This window comes from Dendrobates tinctorius, unplaced genomic scaffold, assembly GCF_039654945.1.
Source record: "Dendrobates tinctorius isolate UK_male_01 unplaced genomic scaffold, ASM3965494v1 ptg000016l, whole genome shotgun sequence".
Classification (NCBI taxonomy): domain Eukaryota; kingdom Metazoa; phylum Chordata; class Amphibia; order Anura; family Dendrobatidae; genus Dendrobates; species Dendrobates tinctorius.
In genome coordinates, this window is record NW_027361684.1 from 62,600,001 (window position 1) to 62,623,849 (window position 23,849).

The following is a 23,849-nucleotide window of genomic DNA, read 5'->3' on the forward strand; positions in this document are numbered from 1 at the left end:
TTAGCTATTGTCTGTGGCTTTGTTATAAATAATATAAGAATTAGGGATGGGCAAACCCGAATGGTAAAGTTCGGGGTCCGTACCAAACATCGAGTGTCCGTGCATGAACCCCAAACATGAACTCCCCCCTGAAGTTAGTGTTAATGTTTCAGTTTTGCATCCTGAGCATCCGGTGTTTCCCATGCTTCTATCTATGTGACAGCGCGAGGAACACAGGCTCTGATCAGCAACAAGTTCGTTACTGCCAGTCAGAGCGCTGCAGCTCTCACACTGTCATACAAATGCAGCAAGTGAGCCAGCAGCTGTGATCAGTGGTAAAAAGGTAACTGCTAGTCCAAGACATCAGCTAATGAGTGTACCTCTCTCACATTTCTATGCCTGGTCTTGCTGATAGCAGAGGGAGCAGGCATACAGTGATGAAATTATTCATCAGCAGGTGCCTGTGCAATAAATACATTAAAAAATGGCATTGGGTCCCCTCTATTCTTGATAACTAAGGCAAGCAAAATCATGAGCTATCAGCTTTATTTTGGCTGGTTATCAAAAATAGAGAGGTCCCCACGCTGTTTTTTTAAACTATTTAAATAAATAATTTTAAAAAACAGCATGGAGATCCCTTATTTTGACAAACAGACAAGCTAAAGCATACAGCTTGAGACTGATATTCTCAGACTGGTAAGAGGCCTTGGATATTTCCTCCTGCCTAAAAATAGCAGCCTGCAACTGCACCAGAAAAGGCTCATTAGATGTGCCAATTCTGGCACTTTTCCTTACTCTTCACACTTGCCCTCGTGTGGTGGCAAGTGGGGTAATATTTGTGAAGATGATGTCTGTTTTGTATTGTAAGCTGACATCTAGCCCATGGGTTAGTAATGTAAAGAAGTCTATTACTAACCCCACAATCGCAAGTAGGAAAGACACACACAGAAAAGTACTTTAAATTAAGCACACAGCAAACTCCATGATTAGAAAAAAACACTCCCCACCCTCTTTACCAATATATTATTGTAAAAATAAAAATGATAAAACACCATATTCCTCACCTGTTCAACAACAATCCATTTGTCCCACTCAGAGGTGAACTCAGCCGTGATTCCAGCAGACAATGAGCTGAGCCTGAGAACCACTGCCTGTGACCGACGGTAACTTCAATGACGTGACTGCAGGTCACTGAAGCTGCGCTCTCAGGTTCATGAGCACAAATGACTAGAATCACGGATCATGCAATCCAGATGCAGCTGAGTTGGCCTCTTCATCAGACAAATGGATTGTCATCAGACATGTGAGGAACATGGTGCTTTATTATTTTTCACTTTAATTTAATAAATGGGTAAAAGATTGTGGGGAGTGTTTATTTCTAAAAAAGGAGTTTTTTGTGTGCTTATTTCAATTAAAGGACTTTGTTCTATATGAGTCTTTATTTAATTTTCACTCTGGGGTTAGTAATGGAGGCGCCTTATAGATGACTTTCCATTACTTACCCCTGGGCTTAAGGTCAGCTGACATTACAAAACTGACAACAACTCTACTTGTCACCACTGCAGGGTAAGTGGGAAGAGCAAAGCTAAGCGTTAAAATTGGTGCATCTAATAGATGTACCTTTTCTGGGGAGGCCGCTATTTTTCAGCTGGTGAGGGCTAATATACATGGCCGATGTCTGTGACCAGCAATAACCTTTTTACCCTTGGTCAGAGTTGCTGGCTCACATGCTGTCATCTGATTGAGGAACTGCAGTGCTCTGACTGCTGGTAGCGAGCTTACTACCAATTAGAGCTGTTGTTTATTTTGCTGTCAAACAGATGAAAGCATGGGAAACACCAGATGTTCTGGCCTTCCATTCATTTGAATGAGGCCCAGGTACCACTCTGATACCTGAACCAAACTTTTTTTAAATGTTTGGCTGAACCCGACAGACCCAAACATCCACAGGTTTGCCAATCATTAATAAGAATTAAATGTTACCCGATTCCCTGTTTTTCACCTAGTATTACTTGAGTCAAATGGCTACTGCAGTCTCAAATTTCTTTCATACAGTGATAGATAGCTTTCCTGATAATCTATTTGCCGTGGTTTTCACGTCATTTGTAAATTTACCAATGGGTAACAGGGGACCAGTTAGATCAAGACATTAAATTATGGAATTACATTTTAAGTAGAGTGTTCAGCTTTTACTTGTATGTGCCTCTTTGGATTCTGACTGCTATAGTCTTCAGTCTATTATATGGTGGTTCCACTGAAATAAATGACTGTCTCTGACAGTCAGCTTCACATATAGACCACTCAGCGTGAAGCTAATAAAGGGTGAAGAGGCACAGAATTTTCCAGATCCCGAGGCTTCTTCATTTTAGCTATCATAGGGTTCTTGTTTCTCATGAACTCTCTGATCACTGTTGGAAAAATCCTTCAGCATGTCAAGAGATGTTTAAAAGTGAACATACCATTTTACTTTTTTTTTTAATATATTCTATACATTTTCTGCAAGCTACATAGACAAATGGACAGATAGATAGAAACATAGATAGATAGCTAGATAGACAGACAGACAGACAGACAGACAGACAGACAGATAGATAGATAGATAGATAGATAGATAGATAGATAGATAGAACTCTTTGCGAATAATAAAATCTAGTATAATTTTTAAGCACCAATGAAAATCAGATGTGGTATCTGGACTTTATTTCTTATTCCTTTATCCAGTGATTACCATGAAGTTTAGTTTCTATATCATTTGTCTATTATAAACAATTATAAACTATATATTAATTTTATATACATTTTTCTAGATGTATTTTCTTTGCGCTACAGATGATAGCTGTTAATTCCAAATCACTGTTAATTGAGCTTTGAAATGGAACGTGGTAGAAGAAGTAGACCTTTTTGAAGCCTTTTTTACTTCTTTTTGTGACTGGTACAATCTGATGCATAGAGAAGTTTTTAATATAGGATTTGAAACATAGTTACTGTGGAATATGAATCAGCAGGTGATCTGAAACTTGAAATACATCTTCGGAAGTGAAACTGCACAAATTGGATATGTCTTAGCTCCCTTACATTAAAGTGTCTCTTCTGCAGAGTATATTTTGAACATAAGATGAATGACCACATTTTGCTATATTTTTATAATGCAGAGCTGTTTTGTATACTCAAATGTATCCAATGTCTGGAAATGAAATTGAAATCAATAAAGTGCAGAAGTCAGTGCAAAGTACACAAACTAAATTGCATTGGATAAGAGCAGAATAAAAATAGGTGGTGGAAAATGCAGAGAAGCAGTAACCCAGTAATGTATAGTACATAACACTAAAGCTGTTATATGAGTAAATTGCTTTTAGTAAGTAATGGTTTCCAAGCCAACCATGATTCTTCACACAAGAAGTAGAAAGCTGGCCGAGAAAGAAACTTGTGTTGGACCTATGTTGAAGGAAAAAAATACTTTGGTTTATTGAAAAAATATCTTTTTCACTATAGACTGCTATAAAAAATGAAAAACAAAATTATAATATTAAGCAAAATAAATAATGGAATTTAAACTATAATGAGTTCTTTCAAAATTGGCTTAAAATTAAACTACTGTAATATAAACCTTATTGTCATGGAGATACTTCACCTGGAGACTTCTAGAGCCTTAGTAAGGCCTTAACTATTGGTTTTAACTGGTATTCAGAATAACCAGAGTAAGGTTAATTGAGACCTTTGATAACCAATATTCAACTCCATTTTTGGAATCCAGGCCTCATGTCACTCATCATAAACTGTATACTGCAGGAGAGGTATCGGCAAGTCATCGGCTCTGTGTATTAAAGTCTATAAAAAATACAAAGACAGCTAAGCCATCAACTCACCTTAAAATCAGTGGAACAAGCCACATGCATTACTGTAAAACTTCCATATGTTTCATGAGTGGAGAGGTTGCATGACTATGTGGAAATATGAAACTAGAATAAGCTTGTAGCCTACAACGTATATGATGGGCAATATGCCATTAGTGTCTGAGCAGTCACTGAACACCAAGTTTTTCGCATCTTACTGGGATTTATACAACCAGTTTGAAAAATTAAAAAGTAAAGGGAAGTTGAGGGATAAAGTCCTTATTATCTCCATAGAGGGAAGAAGTGCCCATAGCACATGCCCCATGTGCCAACTCTGTCCAGAAAAAAAGATTGCTTATTTCACAGGATATAATTTGATGAGGACCTAACAGTTAAAAGAAAAATGAAAAATGGCAATCAATATAATTATAAGACTTTCCCTAAACATAATCGGCAATTGAGATGATTTGTCAATGTGTTAGAGGGATTCAGCATTTACTTTCACTTTAATAGGATGAATACAAAATCTGATTAGATTCTCTTTTCTGGGACATACAAACTGGCAAAGTAAAACTTTGTCCTCCATCCTGGCAGGATTTGACATGTTTGCCATTTTGTCAACTCACTCTTCCATGGAAGGAAATATTAATAAGAAAATCAATTCAACAGGTGTTTTTTTTTAGAAAATAACCAAAAGCAAAGCAGCAAAATGCAGTTTATGCTAGAAAAGCTGCAACCAGATAACAGTTGATGTTTATAGCCTTCTTCTCCTTTTGCAGCTCCATAGCACACAGGAATCCATCTTAAATCTGAAAATCTGCAACAAGATTGCAGCTGATGTTTATAGCCTTCTTCTCCTTCTACTGCTCTATAACACACAGGAATCCATCTTAAATCTGAAAATATACAATATGATTACAGTTGACATTTTTAGCTAGCCTTCTTCTCCTTCTACTGCTCTATGACACACAGGAATCCATCTTAAATCTGAAAATCTGCAACAAGATTGCAGCTGATGTTTATAGCCTTCTTCTCCTTCTGCTGCTCTATAACACACAGGAATCCATCTTAAATCTGAAAATATACAATATGATTACAGTTGATGTTTTTAGCTAGCCTTCTTCTCCTTCTACTGCTCTATAACACACAGGAATCTCTTATATCTCATTTCAACTAACTTTATTCAGTATAAAAATAATTGCAGCTACCATGTGTGTCGAGATAGCAGAATCTCCCGTGTTTACATGCTACATATTCTCAGTCTCCTCCAACTGGTGGTATCTCCCATCTAGGAAGCAACACAACTGTCAAGCAGTGAGACAGTGGAGGTCCCCTCTTCAGTCAGCTCTAGTGCCTCCCTCTTCAAGGGCCACAGCTATTATCACTAAATTTGGCAATTGTTTTAGTTATCTAATTATATACTGTATATTGGAGAAATACGTTATATCTTAATATACTTTTAAATAATTAAATTTGTAAGGAGGTCCTTTTTAATGACATCATAGCAGACTTCACCTGAAGTGTTGAATCAAATCACTGATAATTGTAATTCCCTTCATCCACTGGAGAAGCTACATTTCTTTTTTTCTGTTACAGGACTGATTTATGCATCCCTCACCTACAGTATGTGCTCAATAGCAGTATTACAGTTCTGTGGTGATGCATTCTGCAATTATTACATGTCTATACTCCCTTTTGCCTAAACATTTGCAGGTTTATATTGTTGGATAAACAATTTGTGTATGTACAAAAAAGCAAAAAAAAGTCATGTGGACGTTTAACATTTATCACTTTTTTAACAAATAGAAGAATAATGCAAAGCATAGAAATGTGATGCTGAAATTGTAATGTAATACACAAGCATCATCAGTAAGTAATACTATATCCATGCTTGCAATCATAGCGGCTCTTATAAATGCAATACAGACTGGATGATATTGGCGGGTTGATGTGTGTGCATATTACAAACATGCGGATTGTAGGCGCAATAACTATATAAAAGAGTAGCAGGTAATGGACAGGGGGCACATTTATGTAATCTACTAATACATTTGGATGAGACAGATCGATACAGTTGCTGACATCAAGTCAAGGTCAAGGAAATGAGTTATGCTTTATCAAAGCTCTAGCTATAGAGAGAAAGTGGAAATAGCTTCAGAGATCTACTATCATGTCTTGAAAATGTATGAGTAGCAAAAGTGACAAGGGTCTATGAGTTGTTTGAAAAAATGACTGGAGAAAAAATTGGATGAAAATGAGAAACATTAAGAATCACTTGCAGAACGGCTGCTTCATTGTAAAATGATACTTTTTTTAATGCCGTATAACTGAACTGATCAATTTGCTTTCAGTATGACTGTTTATGTCAGTTTGAGAGCTACAGGAAATGTAGAGTTTCTAAAGATTGTCTCTATTTCTATGGTTTAAGGGATTGGACAAAACCATATGATAGATCTAAAAATGATGCAAGGAAAATAAAAATAAGTATAATTACCTCCCAAACCAGTGTCACTCCTCTTCTCTGAGTCCTGTGTCCCCAGCAAAACTTATGGCATAAATAAATCCCCAATGTGTTATGATGAGTCACCGAAGGAGGAAAAAACAAAATACCAGCTAATTCCAGAAAAACCAGAGAGGTTGGCAGCTATCGGATTGCAGACCCCTGAACCTATCCACAACAACTAGCAATAGCCGTGGGGGGTTCCTACGGTGTCCTAGACCCCTCGATCACAGCCGGAGAACTATATAGCTTAAAGACAGAAAGGGGAAAAACTAAACTGCCCCAGAGCAGACCCCAAAGCAATAGGCAGCCCCCAACATATAATGACGGTGAAGCAAGATGAAAACACTAACACAGATAGAAAGATAGGTTGAGCAAATGATGGGGCCCAAGCTAACTACATAGGACAGGATAGGAAAGCTGCTGTCTGCCATCCGCAAAAACCCTATCAAAATGAGCCAACCGACTGATAGGAAAAACAGGCCCTGAAGTCGCTAGGCTTCAAAAGACTATATCAGCACTCAGGTATATTCTGAAGACAGAGCAAAATATCAACAGATCAGAGACAAAAATGGAGTTCAGCTCACCCCCGGCCGGGGATGGCAGAACTCCCAAAAAACAAGGCAAAACAAAAACCAAAACTGAAGAGTACAAAGCAGAGCAGAAAAACTTAGCTTTGAGATGCAGGAATCAGACTGGTCTCCAAGATTCCAGCAGGAAAATCACCAGCCAGGAAGAAGGGCGTCGGCAGCCTTATATCCAGTCCTCAATTCCAGCCACCCAGTCATCATCTAGCTGCCCATGTGTTTGGTAATCAGCATCACTACCTTCCTTCACCAGAGGAGGGAGTTCATCAGACCTCAATGGTGAAGGGAAAAATGAACTCACAACAGTACCTCCCCTTTGAGGAGGGGTCACCGAACCCTCATCTATGCCACCAGGGCGATCCGGGTGAGCCCGATGAAAGGCACGCACCAATCTTTCGGCATGAATATCAGAGGCAGAGACCCAGGAATTATCCTCCTGACCATAACCCTTCTACATAACCAAATACTGGAGTCTCCGTCTAGCCAGACAGGAATCCAGTATCTTCTCTACCTCATATTCCATGTTACCTTCAACCAATATAGGGTCAGGAGGTGCCACCACAGGAACTACTGGTTCAACAAGCCTCTTCAACAAGGACTTATAAAACACATTATGAATTTTAAATGTGACAGGAAGAGCCAACCGAAAAGAGACCGGATTAATAATCTCCAAAATCTTGTAAGGTCCAATAAATCTAGGCTTAAACTTAGGAGAAGCCACCTTCATAGCGATATTTTTTGATGACAACCAAACCATATCACCCACCTTAAAATGGGGACCAACGGTCATACGCCGGTTGGAAAACCGCTGGGCCTTTTCCTGGTAGAGAGACAACTTATCCACTACTTGGTCCCAGATCTGGTGCATTCTCTCCACCACAGTGTCAACACCTGGGCAGGCAGAAGGCTCCACCTGCCCTGAAGAAAATCGAGGGTGAAAACCAAAGTTACAAAAAAAGGTGACATCAAAGTGGCAGAACTAGCTCTATTATTTAAAGCAAATTCGGCCAAGGGCAAAAATGAAACCAAATCATCCTGATCGGCAGAAATAAAACATCTCAAATACGACTCCAAAGTCTGGTTTGTTCTCTCCGTCTGCCCATTGGTCTGAGGGTGAAACGCAGAGGAGAAGGACAACTGAATTCCCAGCTTGGAACAGAAAGTCCTCCAAAATCTAGACACAAACTGAACTCCTCTGTCAGATACAATGTTCTCAGGAATCCCGTGCAAGTGAACCACCTGTTGCAAAAACAAGGGCACCAACTCAGAGGAAGATGGTAACTTAGGGAGTGGTACAAGATGGACTATCTTAGAGAATCTATCACAAATCACCCAAATAACAGTCATTCTCTGAGAGACAGTCAAATCAGAGATAAAATCCATTGAAATATGGGTCCATGGCCTCCTGGGCACCCGCAAAGGCATCAACAAGCCACTAGAGCGAGAACAAGGTTTAGACCGGGAGCAAGTCCCACAGGACTGCACAAAATTCCTGACATCATGAGACAAGGCGGGCCACCAAAAAGACCGACTCACCAGATCTCTAGTACCAAAAATACCTGGATGACCAGCCAATGCAGAGCAATGAACTTCAGACATCACTCTCTTCCTCCACTGGTCAGGAACATACAACTTTCCACTGGGACAACGCTCAGGTTTGTCCTCCTGAAACTCTTCCAGAGCACATCTCAAATCGGGCGAGATGGCAGAAAGAACTACCCTCTCGCCTAAGATGGTAGCAGGCTTAGTCACAACAGGAGAATCAGCAAGGAAACTCCTAGAGAGGGCGTCTGCCTTGACATTCTTAGTGCCCGGAAGAAAAGAGACCTCAAAATCAAAACGTGTGAAAAACAAGGCCCACCTAGCTTGTCTAGGATTCAAGCACTTGGCCGACTCCAGGTAAATCAAATTCTTGTGGTCAATAAGGACCACGACTTGGTGTTTGGCTCCCTCCAACCAATGTCTCCACTCCTCAAATGCCCATTTCATGGCCAACAGTTCCCGATTCCCCACATCATAGTTACGTTCGGATGGGGAGAATTTTCGGGAAAAGAAAGCACAAGGATTCATTTTAGATGTCACAGGATCTTTTTGGGACAACACCGCTCCTGCACCAATCTCAGAAGCATCCACCTCCACCTGAAACGGGAGTGAGACATCAGGTTGCTGCAAAACCGGAGCAGAAGTGAATCTTCGCTTCAGCTCCTGAAAGGAAGAAACAGCCTCCGGAGACCAATTCAGCACATCAGCACCCTTCCTAGTCAAATCAGTCAATGGCTTGGCAATAGCAGAAAAATTAGCTATAAATTTCCGATAAAAATTAGCAAAACCCAAAAACTTCTGGAGGGCCTTTAAAGAAGTGGGCTGAACCCAATCATAAATGGCCTGTACCTTGGCCGGGTCCATTTCAACAGTTGACAGAGACAAAATAAATCCCAAAAATGAAATCCTCTGTACCCCAAAAAGGCATTTTGATCCCTTGACATACAGGGAATTCTCCCTCAAAATCCGGAACACAGTCCGAACATGTTCCACATGAGAGTCCCAATTCTGGGAGAAGATCAAAATATCATCCAGATAGATAATCAAAAATTTATCCACAAGTCTCGGAATATATCGTTCATGAAGCACTGGAAGACAGAAGGGGCATTAGTGAGCCCAAAAGGCATCACCAGGTACTCAAAATGTCCCTCCGGAGTATTAAACGCCGTCTTCCATTCATCCCCATGCTTAATGCGAATAAGATTATACGCCCCCCTGAGGTCAAGCTTGGTAAACCAGCAAGCACCTTTAACTCTGGAGAATAGATCAGAAATCAGGGGTAACGGATACTGATATTTAACAGTAATTTTGTTGAGGGCACGATAGTCAATACAAGGCCTTAATGAACCATCCTTTTTAGCCACGAAAAAAACCCCAGCACCTAAGGGTGAAGAGGATGGTCTAATATGACCCTTCTCCAATGCCTCCTTAATATAGGATCGCATAGCCTCGTGCTCGGGTACAGACAAATTGAAAAGCCAACCCTTGGGGAATTTACACCCCGGGTTCAGCTCAATTGCACAGTCATAACTCCTATGAGGAGGCAAAGACGCAGACTCATTCTCACCAAATACATCATAAAAGTCAGCCAAATAGTCAGGAACATCATGCGACTGGGGAGAGGTGGAGAAAACAGGAGCATCACTAAGGGTACACCGACAACCCCAAACTCACCACAGACACAGATTTCCAGTCCAAAACTGGATTATGAATTTGCAACCAGGGAAACCCCAGAACAATGGTATCATGCAAATTATGCAACACCAACAATCTGCAATTTTCTTGATGGTCTGGGGCGACCCGCATTACCACCTGGGTCCAAAACTGAGGTTTATTCTTCGCCAAAGGAGTAGCATCAATACCCCTCAAAGGGATAGGCGTCCGCAGAGGTGTCATAGGAAATCCACAACGTTTAGCAAAATCCAAGTCCATCAGGTTCAGAGCTGCTCCTGAATCCACAAAGGCTTTGGCGGAAAATGTGGACAGGGAGCAGATCAGAGTAATTGCCAGAAGAAACTTAGGTTGAACACCACCCACAGAAAACATGAGTGCACAACGTTTCTCTCGTTTAGGGCAGACAGAAATAATATGCGAGGCATCTCCACAAAAAAACACAGCTTATTACGCCTTCTGAACTCCTGATGTTGCGCCCTAGACAAAACTCTATCATATTGCATAGGTTCAGACATTTGTTCAACAGGTGGTAACATCTCTCGTGTAGTTTTGCGTTCACGTAAACGCCGATCCACCTGAATGGCTAATGACATAGAATCGTCAAGACCAGAGGGAACAGGAAATCCCACCATAGTATCTTTTACAGTTTCTGACAAACCCTTCCGAAAGAGGGCTGCCAAGGCACCATCATTCCAGGTAGTAAGGATCGCCCACTTTCGGAATTTTTGACTGTACAACTCTGCCGAATCCCGACCCTGGCTTAATGCCAACAGGGTCTTTTCAGCCTGATCAATAGCATTAGGTTCATCATACAACAACCCCAAGGCTTGAAAAAATGTGTTCACATTATTCAGAATAGGATCATCAGGTTTCAAAGAAAACGCCCAATCCTGGGGATCGCCGCGCAGCAAAGAGATGACAATTTTAACCTGCTGCGCGGAGTTCCCCGTCGAGTTATGCTTCAAGGCAAAAAATAATTTACAATTATTCTTGAAATTCAAGAATTTAGACTGATCCCTCAAAAATACATCAGGAGTAGGAATCTTTGGTTCAGCAGCATGTGAATGAGCAAGATAGGCGGAAATTCCCCGCACTTCAGCAGCGAGCTGCTCCACACGATCAGACAATTGCTTCATCTCCATTGAGAGAAAAATTCCCCCTACGGCCTCAGAGATATAGAGGAAAAAATATGCACACAAAAAAAAATAATTCTGACACTTTTTTTTTTTAAGCCTCTCCTGCTATTGAGTACCCTAGGATCTGCGGTATGGCTGGTGATTCTGTTATGATGAGTCACCGAAGGAGGAAAAAACACAAATACCAGCTAAGTCCAGAAAAACCAGAGAGGTTGGCAGCAATCGGATTGCAGACCCCTGAACCTATCCACAACAACTAGCAGTAGCCGTGGGGGGTTCTTACAGTGCCCTAGACCCCTCGATCACAGCCGGAGAACTATATAGCCTAAAGACAGAAAGGGGAAAAACTAAACTGCCCCAGAGCAGACCCCTAAGCAATAGGCAGCCCCCAACATATAATGATGGTGAAGCAAGATGAAAACACTAACAGAGATAGAAAGATAGGTTGAGCAAATGATGGGGCCCAAGCTAACTACATAGGAGAGGATAGGAAAGCTGCTGTCTGCCATCCGCAAAAACCCTATCAAAATGAGCCAACCGACTGATAGGAAAAACAGGCCCTGAAGTCGCTAGGCTTCAAAAGACTATATCAGCACTCAGGTATATTCTGAAGACAGAGCAAAATATCAACAGATCAGAGACAAAAATGGAGTTCAGCTCACCCCCGGCCGGGGATGGCAGAACTCCCAAAAAACAAGGCAAAACAAAAACCAAAACTGAAGAGTACAAAGCAGAGCAGATAAACTTAGCTTTGAGATGCAGGAATCAGACTGGTCTCCAAGATTCCAGCAGGAAAATCACCAGCCAGGAAGAAGGGCGTCGGCAGCCTTATATCCAGTCCTCAATTCCAGCCACCCAGTCATCATCTAGCTGCCCATGTGTTTGGTAATCAGCCTCACTACCTTCCTTCACCAGAGGAGGGAGTTCATCAGACCTCAATGGTGAAGGGAAAAATGAACTCACAACACCAATGGTTCTCCAAATTACTAATGGCCAAATTCATCAGCCACAGAGCCTTTTGACTTGCTGTAACTGTCATGTGCACTGTAGTCATGATGTCTAGAGTTGAGCGACTTTTGTCGGATCGGGTTTCATGAAACAAAATTTGTTCCAGATGAAACTGGTCCGACTAGGGCAAAAAAAAGTCTGACTTTCGTCCGAAACCCGACCCCAATGCAAGTCAATGGGGAATAAAAGTCGGCATTGAGTGGATGAATGTCATCCGCTCAATGCCGACTTTTGTTTCCCATTGACTTGCATTGGGGTCGGGTTTCGGATGAAACTCCGACTTTTTTTGCCCTAGTTGGACCAGTTTCATCTGAAACAAATTTTGTTTCATGAAACCCGATCCGACCAAAGTCGCTCAACTCTAGATGTCACCATTGCAAAGACCAGAACGGCATCTTTGGACCCGGGGATGGTGCTGTGTTTATGATGTAGTTATTCTCATCATTCAAAAGCCTTTGAACCAATAAAAATTAATGCCAGTTAACTCCTTACATCTGGTTTTCCCAGCTTTGATTGTGTTTTAATTTTTTTTTCTGGCATGTTCTCAAAGAATGAGGATAGAAGTGTCAACATTTTCAATTAGTGACTGGAGGGGCAGTGCACATTTTTTACACAATTTACATTGCTTTATTCGCAGCATGCCCTTATTTTGATAAATTCGTTACAAAGGACTAGTGTTGAGCATTCCGATACCGCAAGTATCGGGTATCGGCCGATACTTGCTGTATCGGAATTCCGATACCGACTTCCGATATTTTTTCAATATCGGAAGTCGGCATCGGAATCGGAAGTTCAAAGTTGATTGACAGCCTGACGTCATCATGATGCGCGGTGTGTGCGCATCATGATGCGCCGTCATTTCGGGCCTTCCGGGGGTCTCTGCCGGCCTGCCGGGGGGCTGTGCCGGCCTGCCGGGGGGCTGTGTGGACTGCCCGGGGTCTGTACCGGCCTGCCGGGGGGCTGTGCCGGCCTGCCGGTGGTCTGTGCACCCTGTGGGGGTCTGTGCCGGCCTGCCGGGGGGCTGTGCCGGCCTGCCGGTGGTCTGTGCACCCTGTGGGGGTCTGTGCCGGCCTGCCGGGGGGCTGTGCCGGCCTGCCGGGGGATGTGCTGATGTCCGGGGGTCTGTGCAAGCATCGTCCGATGGGACTACAAGTCCCATCTGGCGATGCCTGCTACCATGACAGTGATTGACACATTAGCCAATGATGGGACAGTAGTAGTCCCATCATCCGGCTAATGTGTTAAATGTTAAAAAAAAAAAATACTACATACATACTACATACATACTACATGCATGCTACATACATACTACATGCTACATACATACTACATACATACTACATACATACCACATACATACTACATACATACTACATACATACTACATACATAACACATATATACTACATACATACTACATGCTACATACATACTACATACATACTACACACATACTACATGCTACATACATACTACATATATACTACATGCATGCTACATACATACTACATGCTACATACATACTACATATATACTACATACATACTACATACATACTACATGCTACATACATACTACATATATACTACATGCATGCTACATACATACTACATGCTACATACATACTACATATATACTACATACATACTACATACATGCTACATACATGCTACATACATACTGCATGCTACATACATACTACATACATACTACATACATACTACATACATACTACATGCATGCTACATACATACTACATACATACTACATACATACTACATGCATGCTACATACATAACACATATATACTACATGCATGCTACATACATACCACATACATACTACATACATACTACATGCATGCTACATACATAACACATATATACTACATGCATGCTACATACATACTACATGCTACATACATACCACATACATACTACATACATACTACATACATACTACATGCATGCTACATACATAGTACATGCTACATACATACTACATATATACTACATGCATGCTACATACATACTACATACATACTACATACATACTACATGCTACATACATACTACATATATACTACATGCATGCTACATACATACTGCATGCTACATGCATGCTACATACATACTACATACATACTACATGCTACATACATACCACATATATACTACATACATACTACATACAATACATTCATACAATACATACATTGACATACAGTACATATAACATAGAGTAACATACTTACCAATACTTGTCACATTGTTCCCCGAAGCCATTGTCTTTTACGGAATAAATATTAACATAACAAACCACAAAAATACTCACCCACGATCCGAAGCAGTCCACGAGTGTGTCCCACGATGATCTTGGGTAGAGAACTGCAGCATCAGCTGTTGCTGCCGTTCTCTACGGGCTGCAGGAATCCAATGACGGAAGGTAGGTATCCTTCCGCACTGTATTCCTCCGCCACTTAAAAAAAAAAAAAGTCCCTAGTCTCACTTTATGCCATTGCTGCGTGGGAATTTCCCACACAGCAATGGCATAAAGTGAGACTAGGGACTTTTTTTTTTTTAAGTGGCGGAGGAATACAGTGCGGAAGGATACCTACCTTCCGTCATTGGATTCCTGCAGCCCGTAGAGAACGGCAGCAACAGCTGATGCTGCAGTTCTCTACCCAAGATCGTCGTGGGACACACTCGTGGACTGCTTCGGATCGTGGGTGAGTATTTTTGTGGTTTGTTATGTTAATATTTATTCCGGAAAAGACAATGGCTTCGGGGAACAATGTGACAAGTATTGGTAAGTATGTTACTCTATGTTATATGTACTGTATGTCTATGTATGTATTGTATGAATGTATTGTATGTAGTATGTATGTAGTATATATGTGGTATGTATGTAGCATGTAGTATGTATGTAGTATGTATGTAGCATGCATGTAGCATGCAGTATGTATGTAGCATGCATGTAGTATATATGTAGTATGTATGTAGCATGTAGTATGTATGTAGTATGTATGTAGTATGTATGTAGCATGCATGTAGTATATATGTAGTATGTATGTAGCATGTACTATGTATGTAGCATGCATGTAGTATGTATGTAGTATGTATGTAGCATGTAGTATGTATGTAGTATATATGTGGTATGTATGTAGCATGTAGTATGTATGTAGCATGCATGTAGTATGTATGTAGCATGCATGTAGTATATATGTAGTATGTATGTAGCATGTAGTATGTATGTAGCATGCATGTAGTATATATGTAGTATGTATGTAGCATGTAGTATGTATGTAGTATGCATGTTGCATGCATGTAGTATATATGTAGTATGTATGTTGCATGTAGTATATATGTAGTATGTATGTAGCATGTAGTATGTATGTAGTATGTGTGTAGTATGTATGTGGTATGTATGTAGCATGTAGCATGCATGTAGTATGTATGTAGTATATATGTGGTATGTATGTAGCATGTAGTATGTATGTAGCATGCAGTATGTATGTAGCATGCATGTAGTATATATGTAGTATGTATGTAGTATGTATGTAGCATGCATGTAGTATATATGTAGTATGTATGTAGCATATATGTAGTATGTATGTAGCATGTAGTATATATGTAGTATGCATGTTGCATGCATGTAGTATATATGTAGTATGTATGTTGCATGTAGTATATATGTAGTATGTATGTTGCATGTAGTATATATGTAGTATGAATGTAGCATGTAGTATGAATGTAGCATGTATGTAGTATGCATGTTGTATGTATGTAGCATGTAATTTTTTTTTTTTTTTTTACATTCAACACATTAGCCGGATGATGGGACTACTACTGTCCCATCATTGGCTAATGTGTCAATCACTGTCATGGTAGCAGGCATCGCCCGATGGGACTTGTAGTCCCATCGGACGATGCCTGCACAGACCCCCGAAGCCTGCACAGCCCCCCGGCAGGCCGGCACAGCCCCCCGGCAGGCCGGCACAGCCCACCGGAGCCTGCACAGCCCTCCGGCAGGCCGGCACAGACCACCGGAGCCTGCACAGCCCCCCGGCAGGCCGGCACAGCCCCCCGGCAGGCCGGCACAGCCCACCGGAGCCTGCACAGACCCCCTGGCAGGCCGGCACAGCCCCCCGAAAGGCCCGTACAGACCCCAGAGAGGCTGTACAAGGGAAAAACAGGATTTTTCTTATTCCGATACCGGAAGTCCCATAGACTTGAATGGGACTTCCGGTATCGGAATCGGCGATACCGATACTTTTTTTTAAGATCGGCCGATCCATTCCGATCCGATACTTTGAAGTATCGGACGGTATCGCTCAACTCTACAAAGGACCAAACACTCACAGCACTGATGGCATGCCAACACAAGAAACTCTCCGCCGTGCTAACCTAAAGAGTTGTTCCAATCTCCATAATCCTATCCCAATGTGTAGTAGTTATAATAATAATGTTAGCAAATATCTGCAATTAGAAGTGTAGTATAGTTCTTCTCATTCACTATTTCACTTATCCTATATGCACTGCATTGTGGTAGCTTAGGTACCCTTGTTTATGACCACTCATATAGTGACAGTTAGTTTGTTAGTCATTAGTGGTCATAACCATGGATATCAAAGTTACTGCAAAGTCTTGCACATGGGGTAAGGTACATAGCTAAACAAGAGAACTAACCCACATTTATAATGGAAGAATTTGTTAATATTATTATTATTACACCTACTACATATTTGGATAGGATCTTTGAGATGGGAATACCACTTTAAGCCAAAAGTGGAGCTGTTTAGACTGAGACCAGTGCTGATATCTGGAACACATGTTTAACTTTTCCATCAATACATATGTATGATGGTACCTTTTGTGTGATTTGTTTGGCGCATATAAAATTTTGATTTTTTTTTGTTCATTTGTTTTATCCCTCCTCCCTATCCTGGTATGCACGGTCCCCTCATCTCTATCTTGGCATGCATGGCCCCCTCATCTCTATCCTTGTATGCATGGCTCCCTCATCGTTACCCTGTTATGCAAGGATCCCTCATCCTTATCCTGGTATGCATGGCTCGTCATCCCTACTCTGGTGTGCATCGCCCCCCATCCTTATCCTGGCAGGAATGATCATCCTCATCCCTAGCCTAGCATGCATGGCCCCATCCCTATGCTGATATGCAGGGTCCTCATATCATCCTATTATGCATAGCCCCCTCATCCCTATCCTGATATGCAGGGCCCCTATCTCATCCTAGTATGCATGACCCATCACTATCCTGATATGCAGGGTCCCCAAATTGTCCTAGTATACATGGCCCCATCCTTAGCCTGGTATGCAGGGCCCCCATCTTGTCATAGTATACATGGCCCCATCCTTATCCTGGTATGCGGGGTTCCCATCTTGTCCTATTATGCATGACCCTCATCCTTATTCTGGTGTGCAGGGCCCCCAACTCATCCTAGTATGCATGGCACATCCTTATCCTGGTATGCAGAGCCCAATCTCGTCCTAGTATGCATGACCTCATCCCCGTTCTGGCATGCATGGCCCCATCAGAAAACATTAAGTAAAAATTACACTTATCATCCTGGGGCTCCCTCGCAGCATCTTGCTCTGATGCCAACAGCTGCTTTATGCTTGCAACAAGTAGCGCATGGCAAGGACATCATGCCCTGCTCACAAGCAGAGCACAGCAGCCAGAATACTTACTGCTCTGCATGCTGGGACTGTGTACACAGAGAGCAGTGAGTATTCATTGCTCTTCATTAGTGCGCAGTGTCTGCTGGAGTCTTCCTGCAGCTGCCGGGTGGTAACATGGGCTGCTACTTAAGGAAAATGAATATTCACCATTTGAACGCCCAGCAGCTGCAGGAAGACTCCAGCTGACACTGTGCATGCTACTGAAGAACAATAAATACTCATTTCACTCTGTGCACACAGTCCCGGCGTAAAGAGCAGTGAGTATTCTGGCAGCTGCCCTTTGGCTTGCAAGCAGTGCATGATGTCCCTGCCATCCTCTGTTTACAAGCATAAAGCAGCTGCTGGCAATGGTTAGGACACTGCAAGGAAGCACCAGGAAGGTAAGTGTAATGTTTGTTTCTTTTAATGTTTTTTGTTGGGTTTATGCATACCAGGACTGGTGGTTGGGTACAATCATACCAAGTTGCTATTAAAGAGAAATGCATATTCACTGCTCTCCATGCCCATGGGCATGGAATGCAGTGAATATTAATTTCTGTTTAGCAGCGGGTAGAGGAGTTATCCGCAGCAGTCAGCTCCTACCTCTGTGACCCGTTGCTCCACCGATGCTGCTCCCCCACCTCCCCACCACAGCCAGAGAGCCTGTATATCCGGACTATAAGACGCACCCGCATTTTCATCCACATTTTTGGAGGAAAAAAGTGCGTCTTATAGTTATACAGCAAATGCTGCTGTCAGTGATTGATAGTGTCATTGAATGAGTTAAATCACAGAACTAGATTTGTGTGCACCTGGATCAGCTCCTAAACTTGCTCTACACATCTCAACCTGCTCCATGACATTTATTTACTTTTTGCAGCATGAATACAGTATGACTTATAATTTGTATTGGAACTGCTCTTTCATAGTTTTCTTCTTCACCTTTATATATTTATAGTTGAAATGAATGTTTAGAAAATGTAATTTTCAACTTCTACTTTCCTTCACTTCTACTTCATTTACACTGAACTCTTCTGATGCAAATTATTGTCACTAAAAGGTGTAAAAGTATCATTACTTTTGGAAATAATGTTCTACACGTCATTAATGTGTCAGCCAGCATATTATTGAAATTGTCTAACACTGACAATATTTGCATAAGGTAATGAGACTCAAATTATAATGAGAAATATCTACATTCTTGTAGTTACTTGATTTGTTGTTCCAATGCTCAAGTTTATAGTTATAGATGAGTTAATATTTCTTTCGATGAAGATCTTAATGGTTTCTCTTTTTTTGCAGCAGACGGATGTACAGACTGGTCAGTGGATTACAAGAAATATCAGGTTTTGGTTGGGGAACCTGTTCGAATAAAATGTGCACTATTTTATGGATACATTAGGGCAAACTACACGCTAGCACAGAGTGCTGGACTCAGCTTGATGTGGTATAAAAGTACTGGGCCTGGAGATTTTGAAGAACCTATTGCTTTTGATGGAATAAGGATGAGCAAAGAAGAAGATGCCATTTGGTTTCGACCAACTGTGTCAGAAGACAGTGGTCTTTATGCATGCGTCATAAGGTAAGCACTGGTATGCATGGTACCGCTGGGACAATGTGTTACTTGCAGATTGGAGCTACAAAGTCATTATTTGTCTATTTTGAGATCACCATTGATTCCATGGTGCTGTACATGAGAGGAGTTTACATGCAAAATACATGTATAAAATGCAGTTGAGAAACTAACAATGATAGACAGGTACAGAGAGGAGAAGGCCTTGCCCTTGTGGACTTACATTCTACAGTATAATGGGGATGGAATCAGTAAGTCAGGGAGATTGTGGCCGCTCTGGTGGTGATAAGGTAGGTTATTGCTGGTTGTACGCTTTCTTGAAGAGATGCGTTTTCAAGTTCCTCCCGAAAATGCTAAGTCTGGTGGATAATAGGACATGTTGAGGTATGGAATTCCAGAGAATGCGAGATACTCAGGATAGGTTTTGGTGCAGGTTGGGTGAAGAATGCTTAAACGTGGAGGAGAGATGGAGGTCTTGGGAGGATTGCAGATTACGTGTAGGAAGATATTAGAAAGCGAGATTAATTTGGAGATATATGGAGGAGACAGATTATGGATGACTTTGTAGGTCAATGATAGTAGCTTGAACAAGATACATTGGAAAATTGGAAGTCAATTAAGAGATTTGCAGAGAAGAGTGGCGATGAGAGAGTTGAATTAGTCAGTAAGCAAAGTTAAAAACATACTGGAGAGATGCCAGAGCGTGAGCAGTGAGGCCACAGAGGAGGATATTGCAGTAGTGAAGGTGGAAGATGATGAGGGTACGTTCTAACATTTTAATAAATTGAGGGTTCAGGAACAGATAAATTCTAGAAATATTTTTTAAGTTGGAGGCGGCAGGAGATGGCAAGAGCTCAGATGTTCAGTTGGAAGGCAAGTGTCTAGGGTTTCTCTAAGGCACCAGAATTCAGGTGCAGGGGAAAGCGTGATGTCATTTATTATGATAAATAGATCAGGTAGGGGAGTTAGGTGAGATGATGAGTTTTACCCACATTAAGTTTTAGGAAAATATAGGTTGAAAGTTGAAACTGCTGGAGGAATTTTAGACATAGTATTTTATATACAGTAAATATTTTAATGTCAGAATGTTTAAGAACATAGTTTGAAAGGCTGGAAAGAAAAAACATAAATCCATTTTGTTCAGCCTGTTATATTGCAATGTAGACGCAGAGGAATGCAAAAAACCCCTTGAGGTAGAAACCAATTTTCTTCATCTTAGTGTATAAATACTCTGACTCTCATTTCGTTGTGTTAATTGACACCATAATAATATGGATATGTGATAAGAAGATGGGTAGAATCACTATGTATCACCACTTACAGTTGCATTGCTCTGCCATAGTTCACAAGCCCAATTATATTTCAAATTCCAGAAGGTATGGCGTTACTCTTCATAGCACGTTTGCATGCATGTATAGCAACTCGATTTTATATTTTGCCAATATACCAATAAATAGGGAAACTCTGCATGGAATCTAAATTAATCTGAAAAAGTCAAATGACTGTCCCTGCTTGACTACACAAGAAGCAGGTGCTAGCTTAGTTTGCAGCCAACAATGAAATGCTATCATCAAAAAGTTAATTTATTTCAGTTCTTCAATTCAAAAAGTGAAACCCATATATTATATGAAGTCATTACAAACAGAGTGATCTTTTTCAAGTGTTTATTTCTGTTAATATTGATGAATATGGCTTACAGCCAATTAAAATCCAAAAGTCATTATCTCAGTAAATTAGAAAAATGAACAGAAAACATCCGAAAAGGCTTCTAAGCATTTAAAAGGTCCCTAAATCTGTTTCAGTAGGCTCAACAATCATGGGGAAGACTGCTGACTAGACAGAAGGCGGTCATTGACACACGCCACAAGGAAGGTAAGTCACAAAAGGTCATTGCTAAAAAACTGACTTTTCACAAAGTGCTGTATCCAAGCATATTGAAGGAAAGTTGAATGGAAGGAAAAAATTGAGGTTAAAAGGTGCACAAGCAACCAGGATAACTGCAGTCTTGAAAGGATTGTTCAGAAAATGCCATTCAAAAATTTGGGGGAGATTCACAAGGAGTGGACTGCTGCTGAAGTCATTGCTTCAAGAGCCACCACACACAGATGTATCCAGGACATGGGCTACAAGTGTCGCATTCCTTGTGTCAAGCCACCCATAACCAATAGACAACACCAGAAGCATCTTGCCTGGCCCAAGGAGAAAAAGAACTGGACTGTTGCTCAGTGGTCCAAGGTGTTGTTTTCAGATGAAAATACATTTTGCATTTCATTTGGGAATCAAGGTCCCAGAGTCTGGAGGAAGAGTGGAGAGACATATAATTCAAGCTGCTTGAGGTCTTCTGTGAAATTTCCACAATCAGTGATAGTTTAGGGGGCCATGTCAACTGCTGGTGTGGGTCCGCTGTTTTTTATCAAGACCAAAGTCAGCGCAGCCATCCAACAGGAAATTTTAGAGCACTTCATGTTTTACTCTGCCGATAAGCTTTTTGAAGATGGAAATTTCATTCTCCAACAGGACTTTGCAACTGCCAAAATTGCCAAAAGTGCCAATACCTGGTTTAAAAACAACAGTATTACTGTGCTTGATTGGCCAGCGGACTCGCCTGACCTTAACCCTATAGAGAATCAATGGGGTATTGTCAAGAGGGAGATGACAGACACCAGACGAAACAATGCAGGTGAGCTGAAGGCAGCTATTAAAGCAACCTGGCTTTCCATAACACCTCAAAAGTTCCATAGGCTGATCGCCTCTATGCAACGCCACATTGATGCAGTAGTTGATGCATAAGTAGCCACGACCAAGTATTGAGTTCAATTACTGAACATACATTTCAGTAGGCCAAATAAACACTTGAAATTGATCACTCTGTTGAGGTGGTGAGACGCAGCAATGATCCAGCACTTTGCTTTGACATCATGTAAAAATATACATTGCAACCTTGTATTTGTATTGTAGGAACATTCCATATGCTATACAAGCATGCATCAATGTGTATGTGCTTTGTACAGGAGGAGACAATTATGCACCTGACCACTTAAGCACCTTAATGACCATATAAATTACCATGTGGACCCATATACTCTAATAAAAGGCACAGTGCCAAATAGGTCCATACATAGAATCATAGAATCGTAGAGTTGGAAGGGATCTCCTGGGCCATCTGGTCCAACCCCCTGCTCAAAGCAGGATTCGCTAAATCATCCCAGTCAGATGTCTGTCCAGCCTCTGTTTGAAGACTTCCATTGAAGGAGACCTCACCACTTCTCGTGGCAGCTTGTTCCACTCATTGATCACTCTGTCAAAAAGTTTTTTCTAATATCTAATCTGTGTCTCCTCCCATTCAGTTTCATCCCATTGCTTCTAGTCTTTCCTTGTGCAAATGAGAATAAAGTTGATCCTTCTACAATGTGACAGCCCTTTAGATATTTGTAGACAGCTATTAAGTCTCCTCTCAGTCTTCTCTTTTGCAACCTAAATAATCCCAAATCCTGCAACCTTTCCTCATAAGACAGGGTTTGCAGACCGGTCACCATTCTGGTTGCTCTTTTCTGAACTTGCTCCAGTTTGTTGATGTCTTTTTTAAAATGTGGTGCCCAAAACTGGACACAATATTCCAGATGAGGTCTGACAAAAGAGGAGTAGAGGGAAATAATGACTTCACGTGATCTAGACTGTATGCTTCTGTTAATACATCCTAGAATTGCATTTGCCTTTTTTTCTGCTGCATCACACTGTTGACTCATATTCAGTCTGTGATCTATTAGTATACCCAAGTCTTTTTCACATGTGCTGTTGCTTAGGCCTATTCCTCCCATTCTGTATATGCTTTTTTCATTTTTATTGCCCAGATGTAGTACTTTGCATTTTTCCCTGTTAAAAACCATTCTGTTAGTTGCTGCCCACTTCTCCAGTTCATTTATATCTTTTTGAATCCTCTCTCTCTTCTCTAGTATTAGCTATCCCTCCTAGCTTTGTGTCATCAGCAAATTTAATCAGTTTACCCTCAATTCCTTCATATAAATCGTTGATAAAGATGTTGAACAATACAGGGCCCAGGACAGAGCCCTGTGGTACCCCACTTGAGACATTCTTCCAACTGGATGTGCAGTGTCACGCTCGCGCCTTGGCTGAGTGGCGCGAGCCGGGGGGTTGTGGCCCCACTGTGCCACAAACCAGACTACCCTGGAAGGGGCGTGACTGCGACAACTACCTTGGTCTTCACTGGAGCCTCTGATGGTGAGGTCAGGCTTGTGCGGCAGATAGCTGTCGGGTGCCACTCCGGGGTGGTGTCTGGCTGTGGCTGCTGATCCCACTTGGAGACAAGTCACTTGG

At 41.4% G+C, this 23,849-nt stretch overlaps 1 protein-coding gene across 1 annotated transcript in view; it reads left to right on the forward strand.

Moving 5' to 3' along the window:
- The window catches only part of IL1RAPL1 (interleukin 1 receptor accessory protein like 1), a 2,193,655-nt gene that overhangs the window by 1,048,778 nt on the left and 1,121,028 nt on the right, over window positions 1-23,849 (forward strand). The window contains exon 3 of the mRNA XM_073565918.1: window positions 19,244-19,523. Coding sequence (XP_073422019.1) covers window positions 19,244-19,523 — 280 coding nt within the window. The remainder of the gene's footprint in view (window positions 1-19,243; window positions 19,524-23,849) is intronic.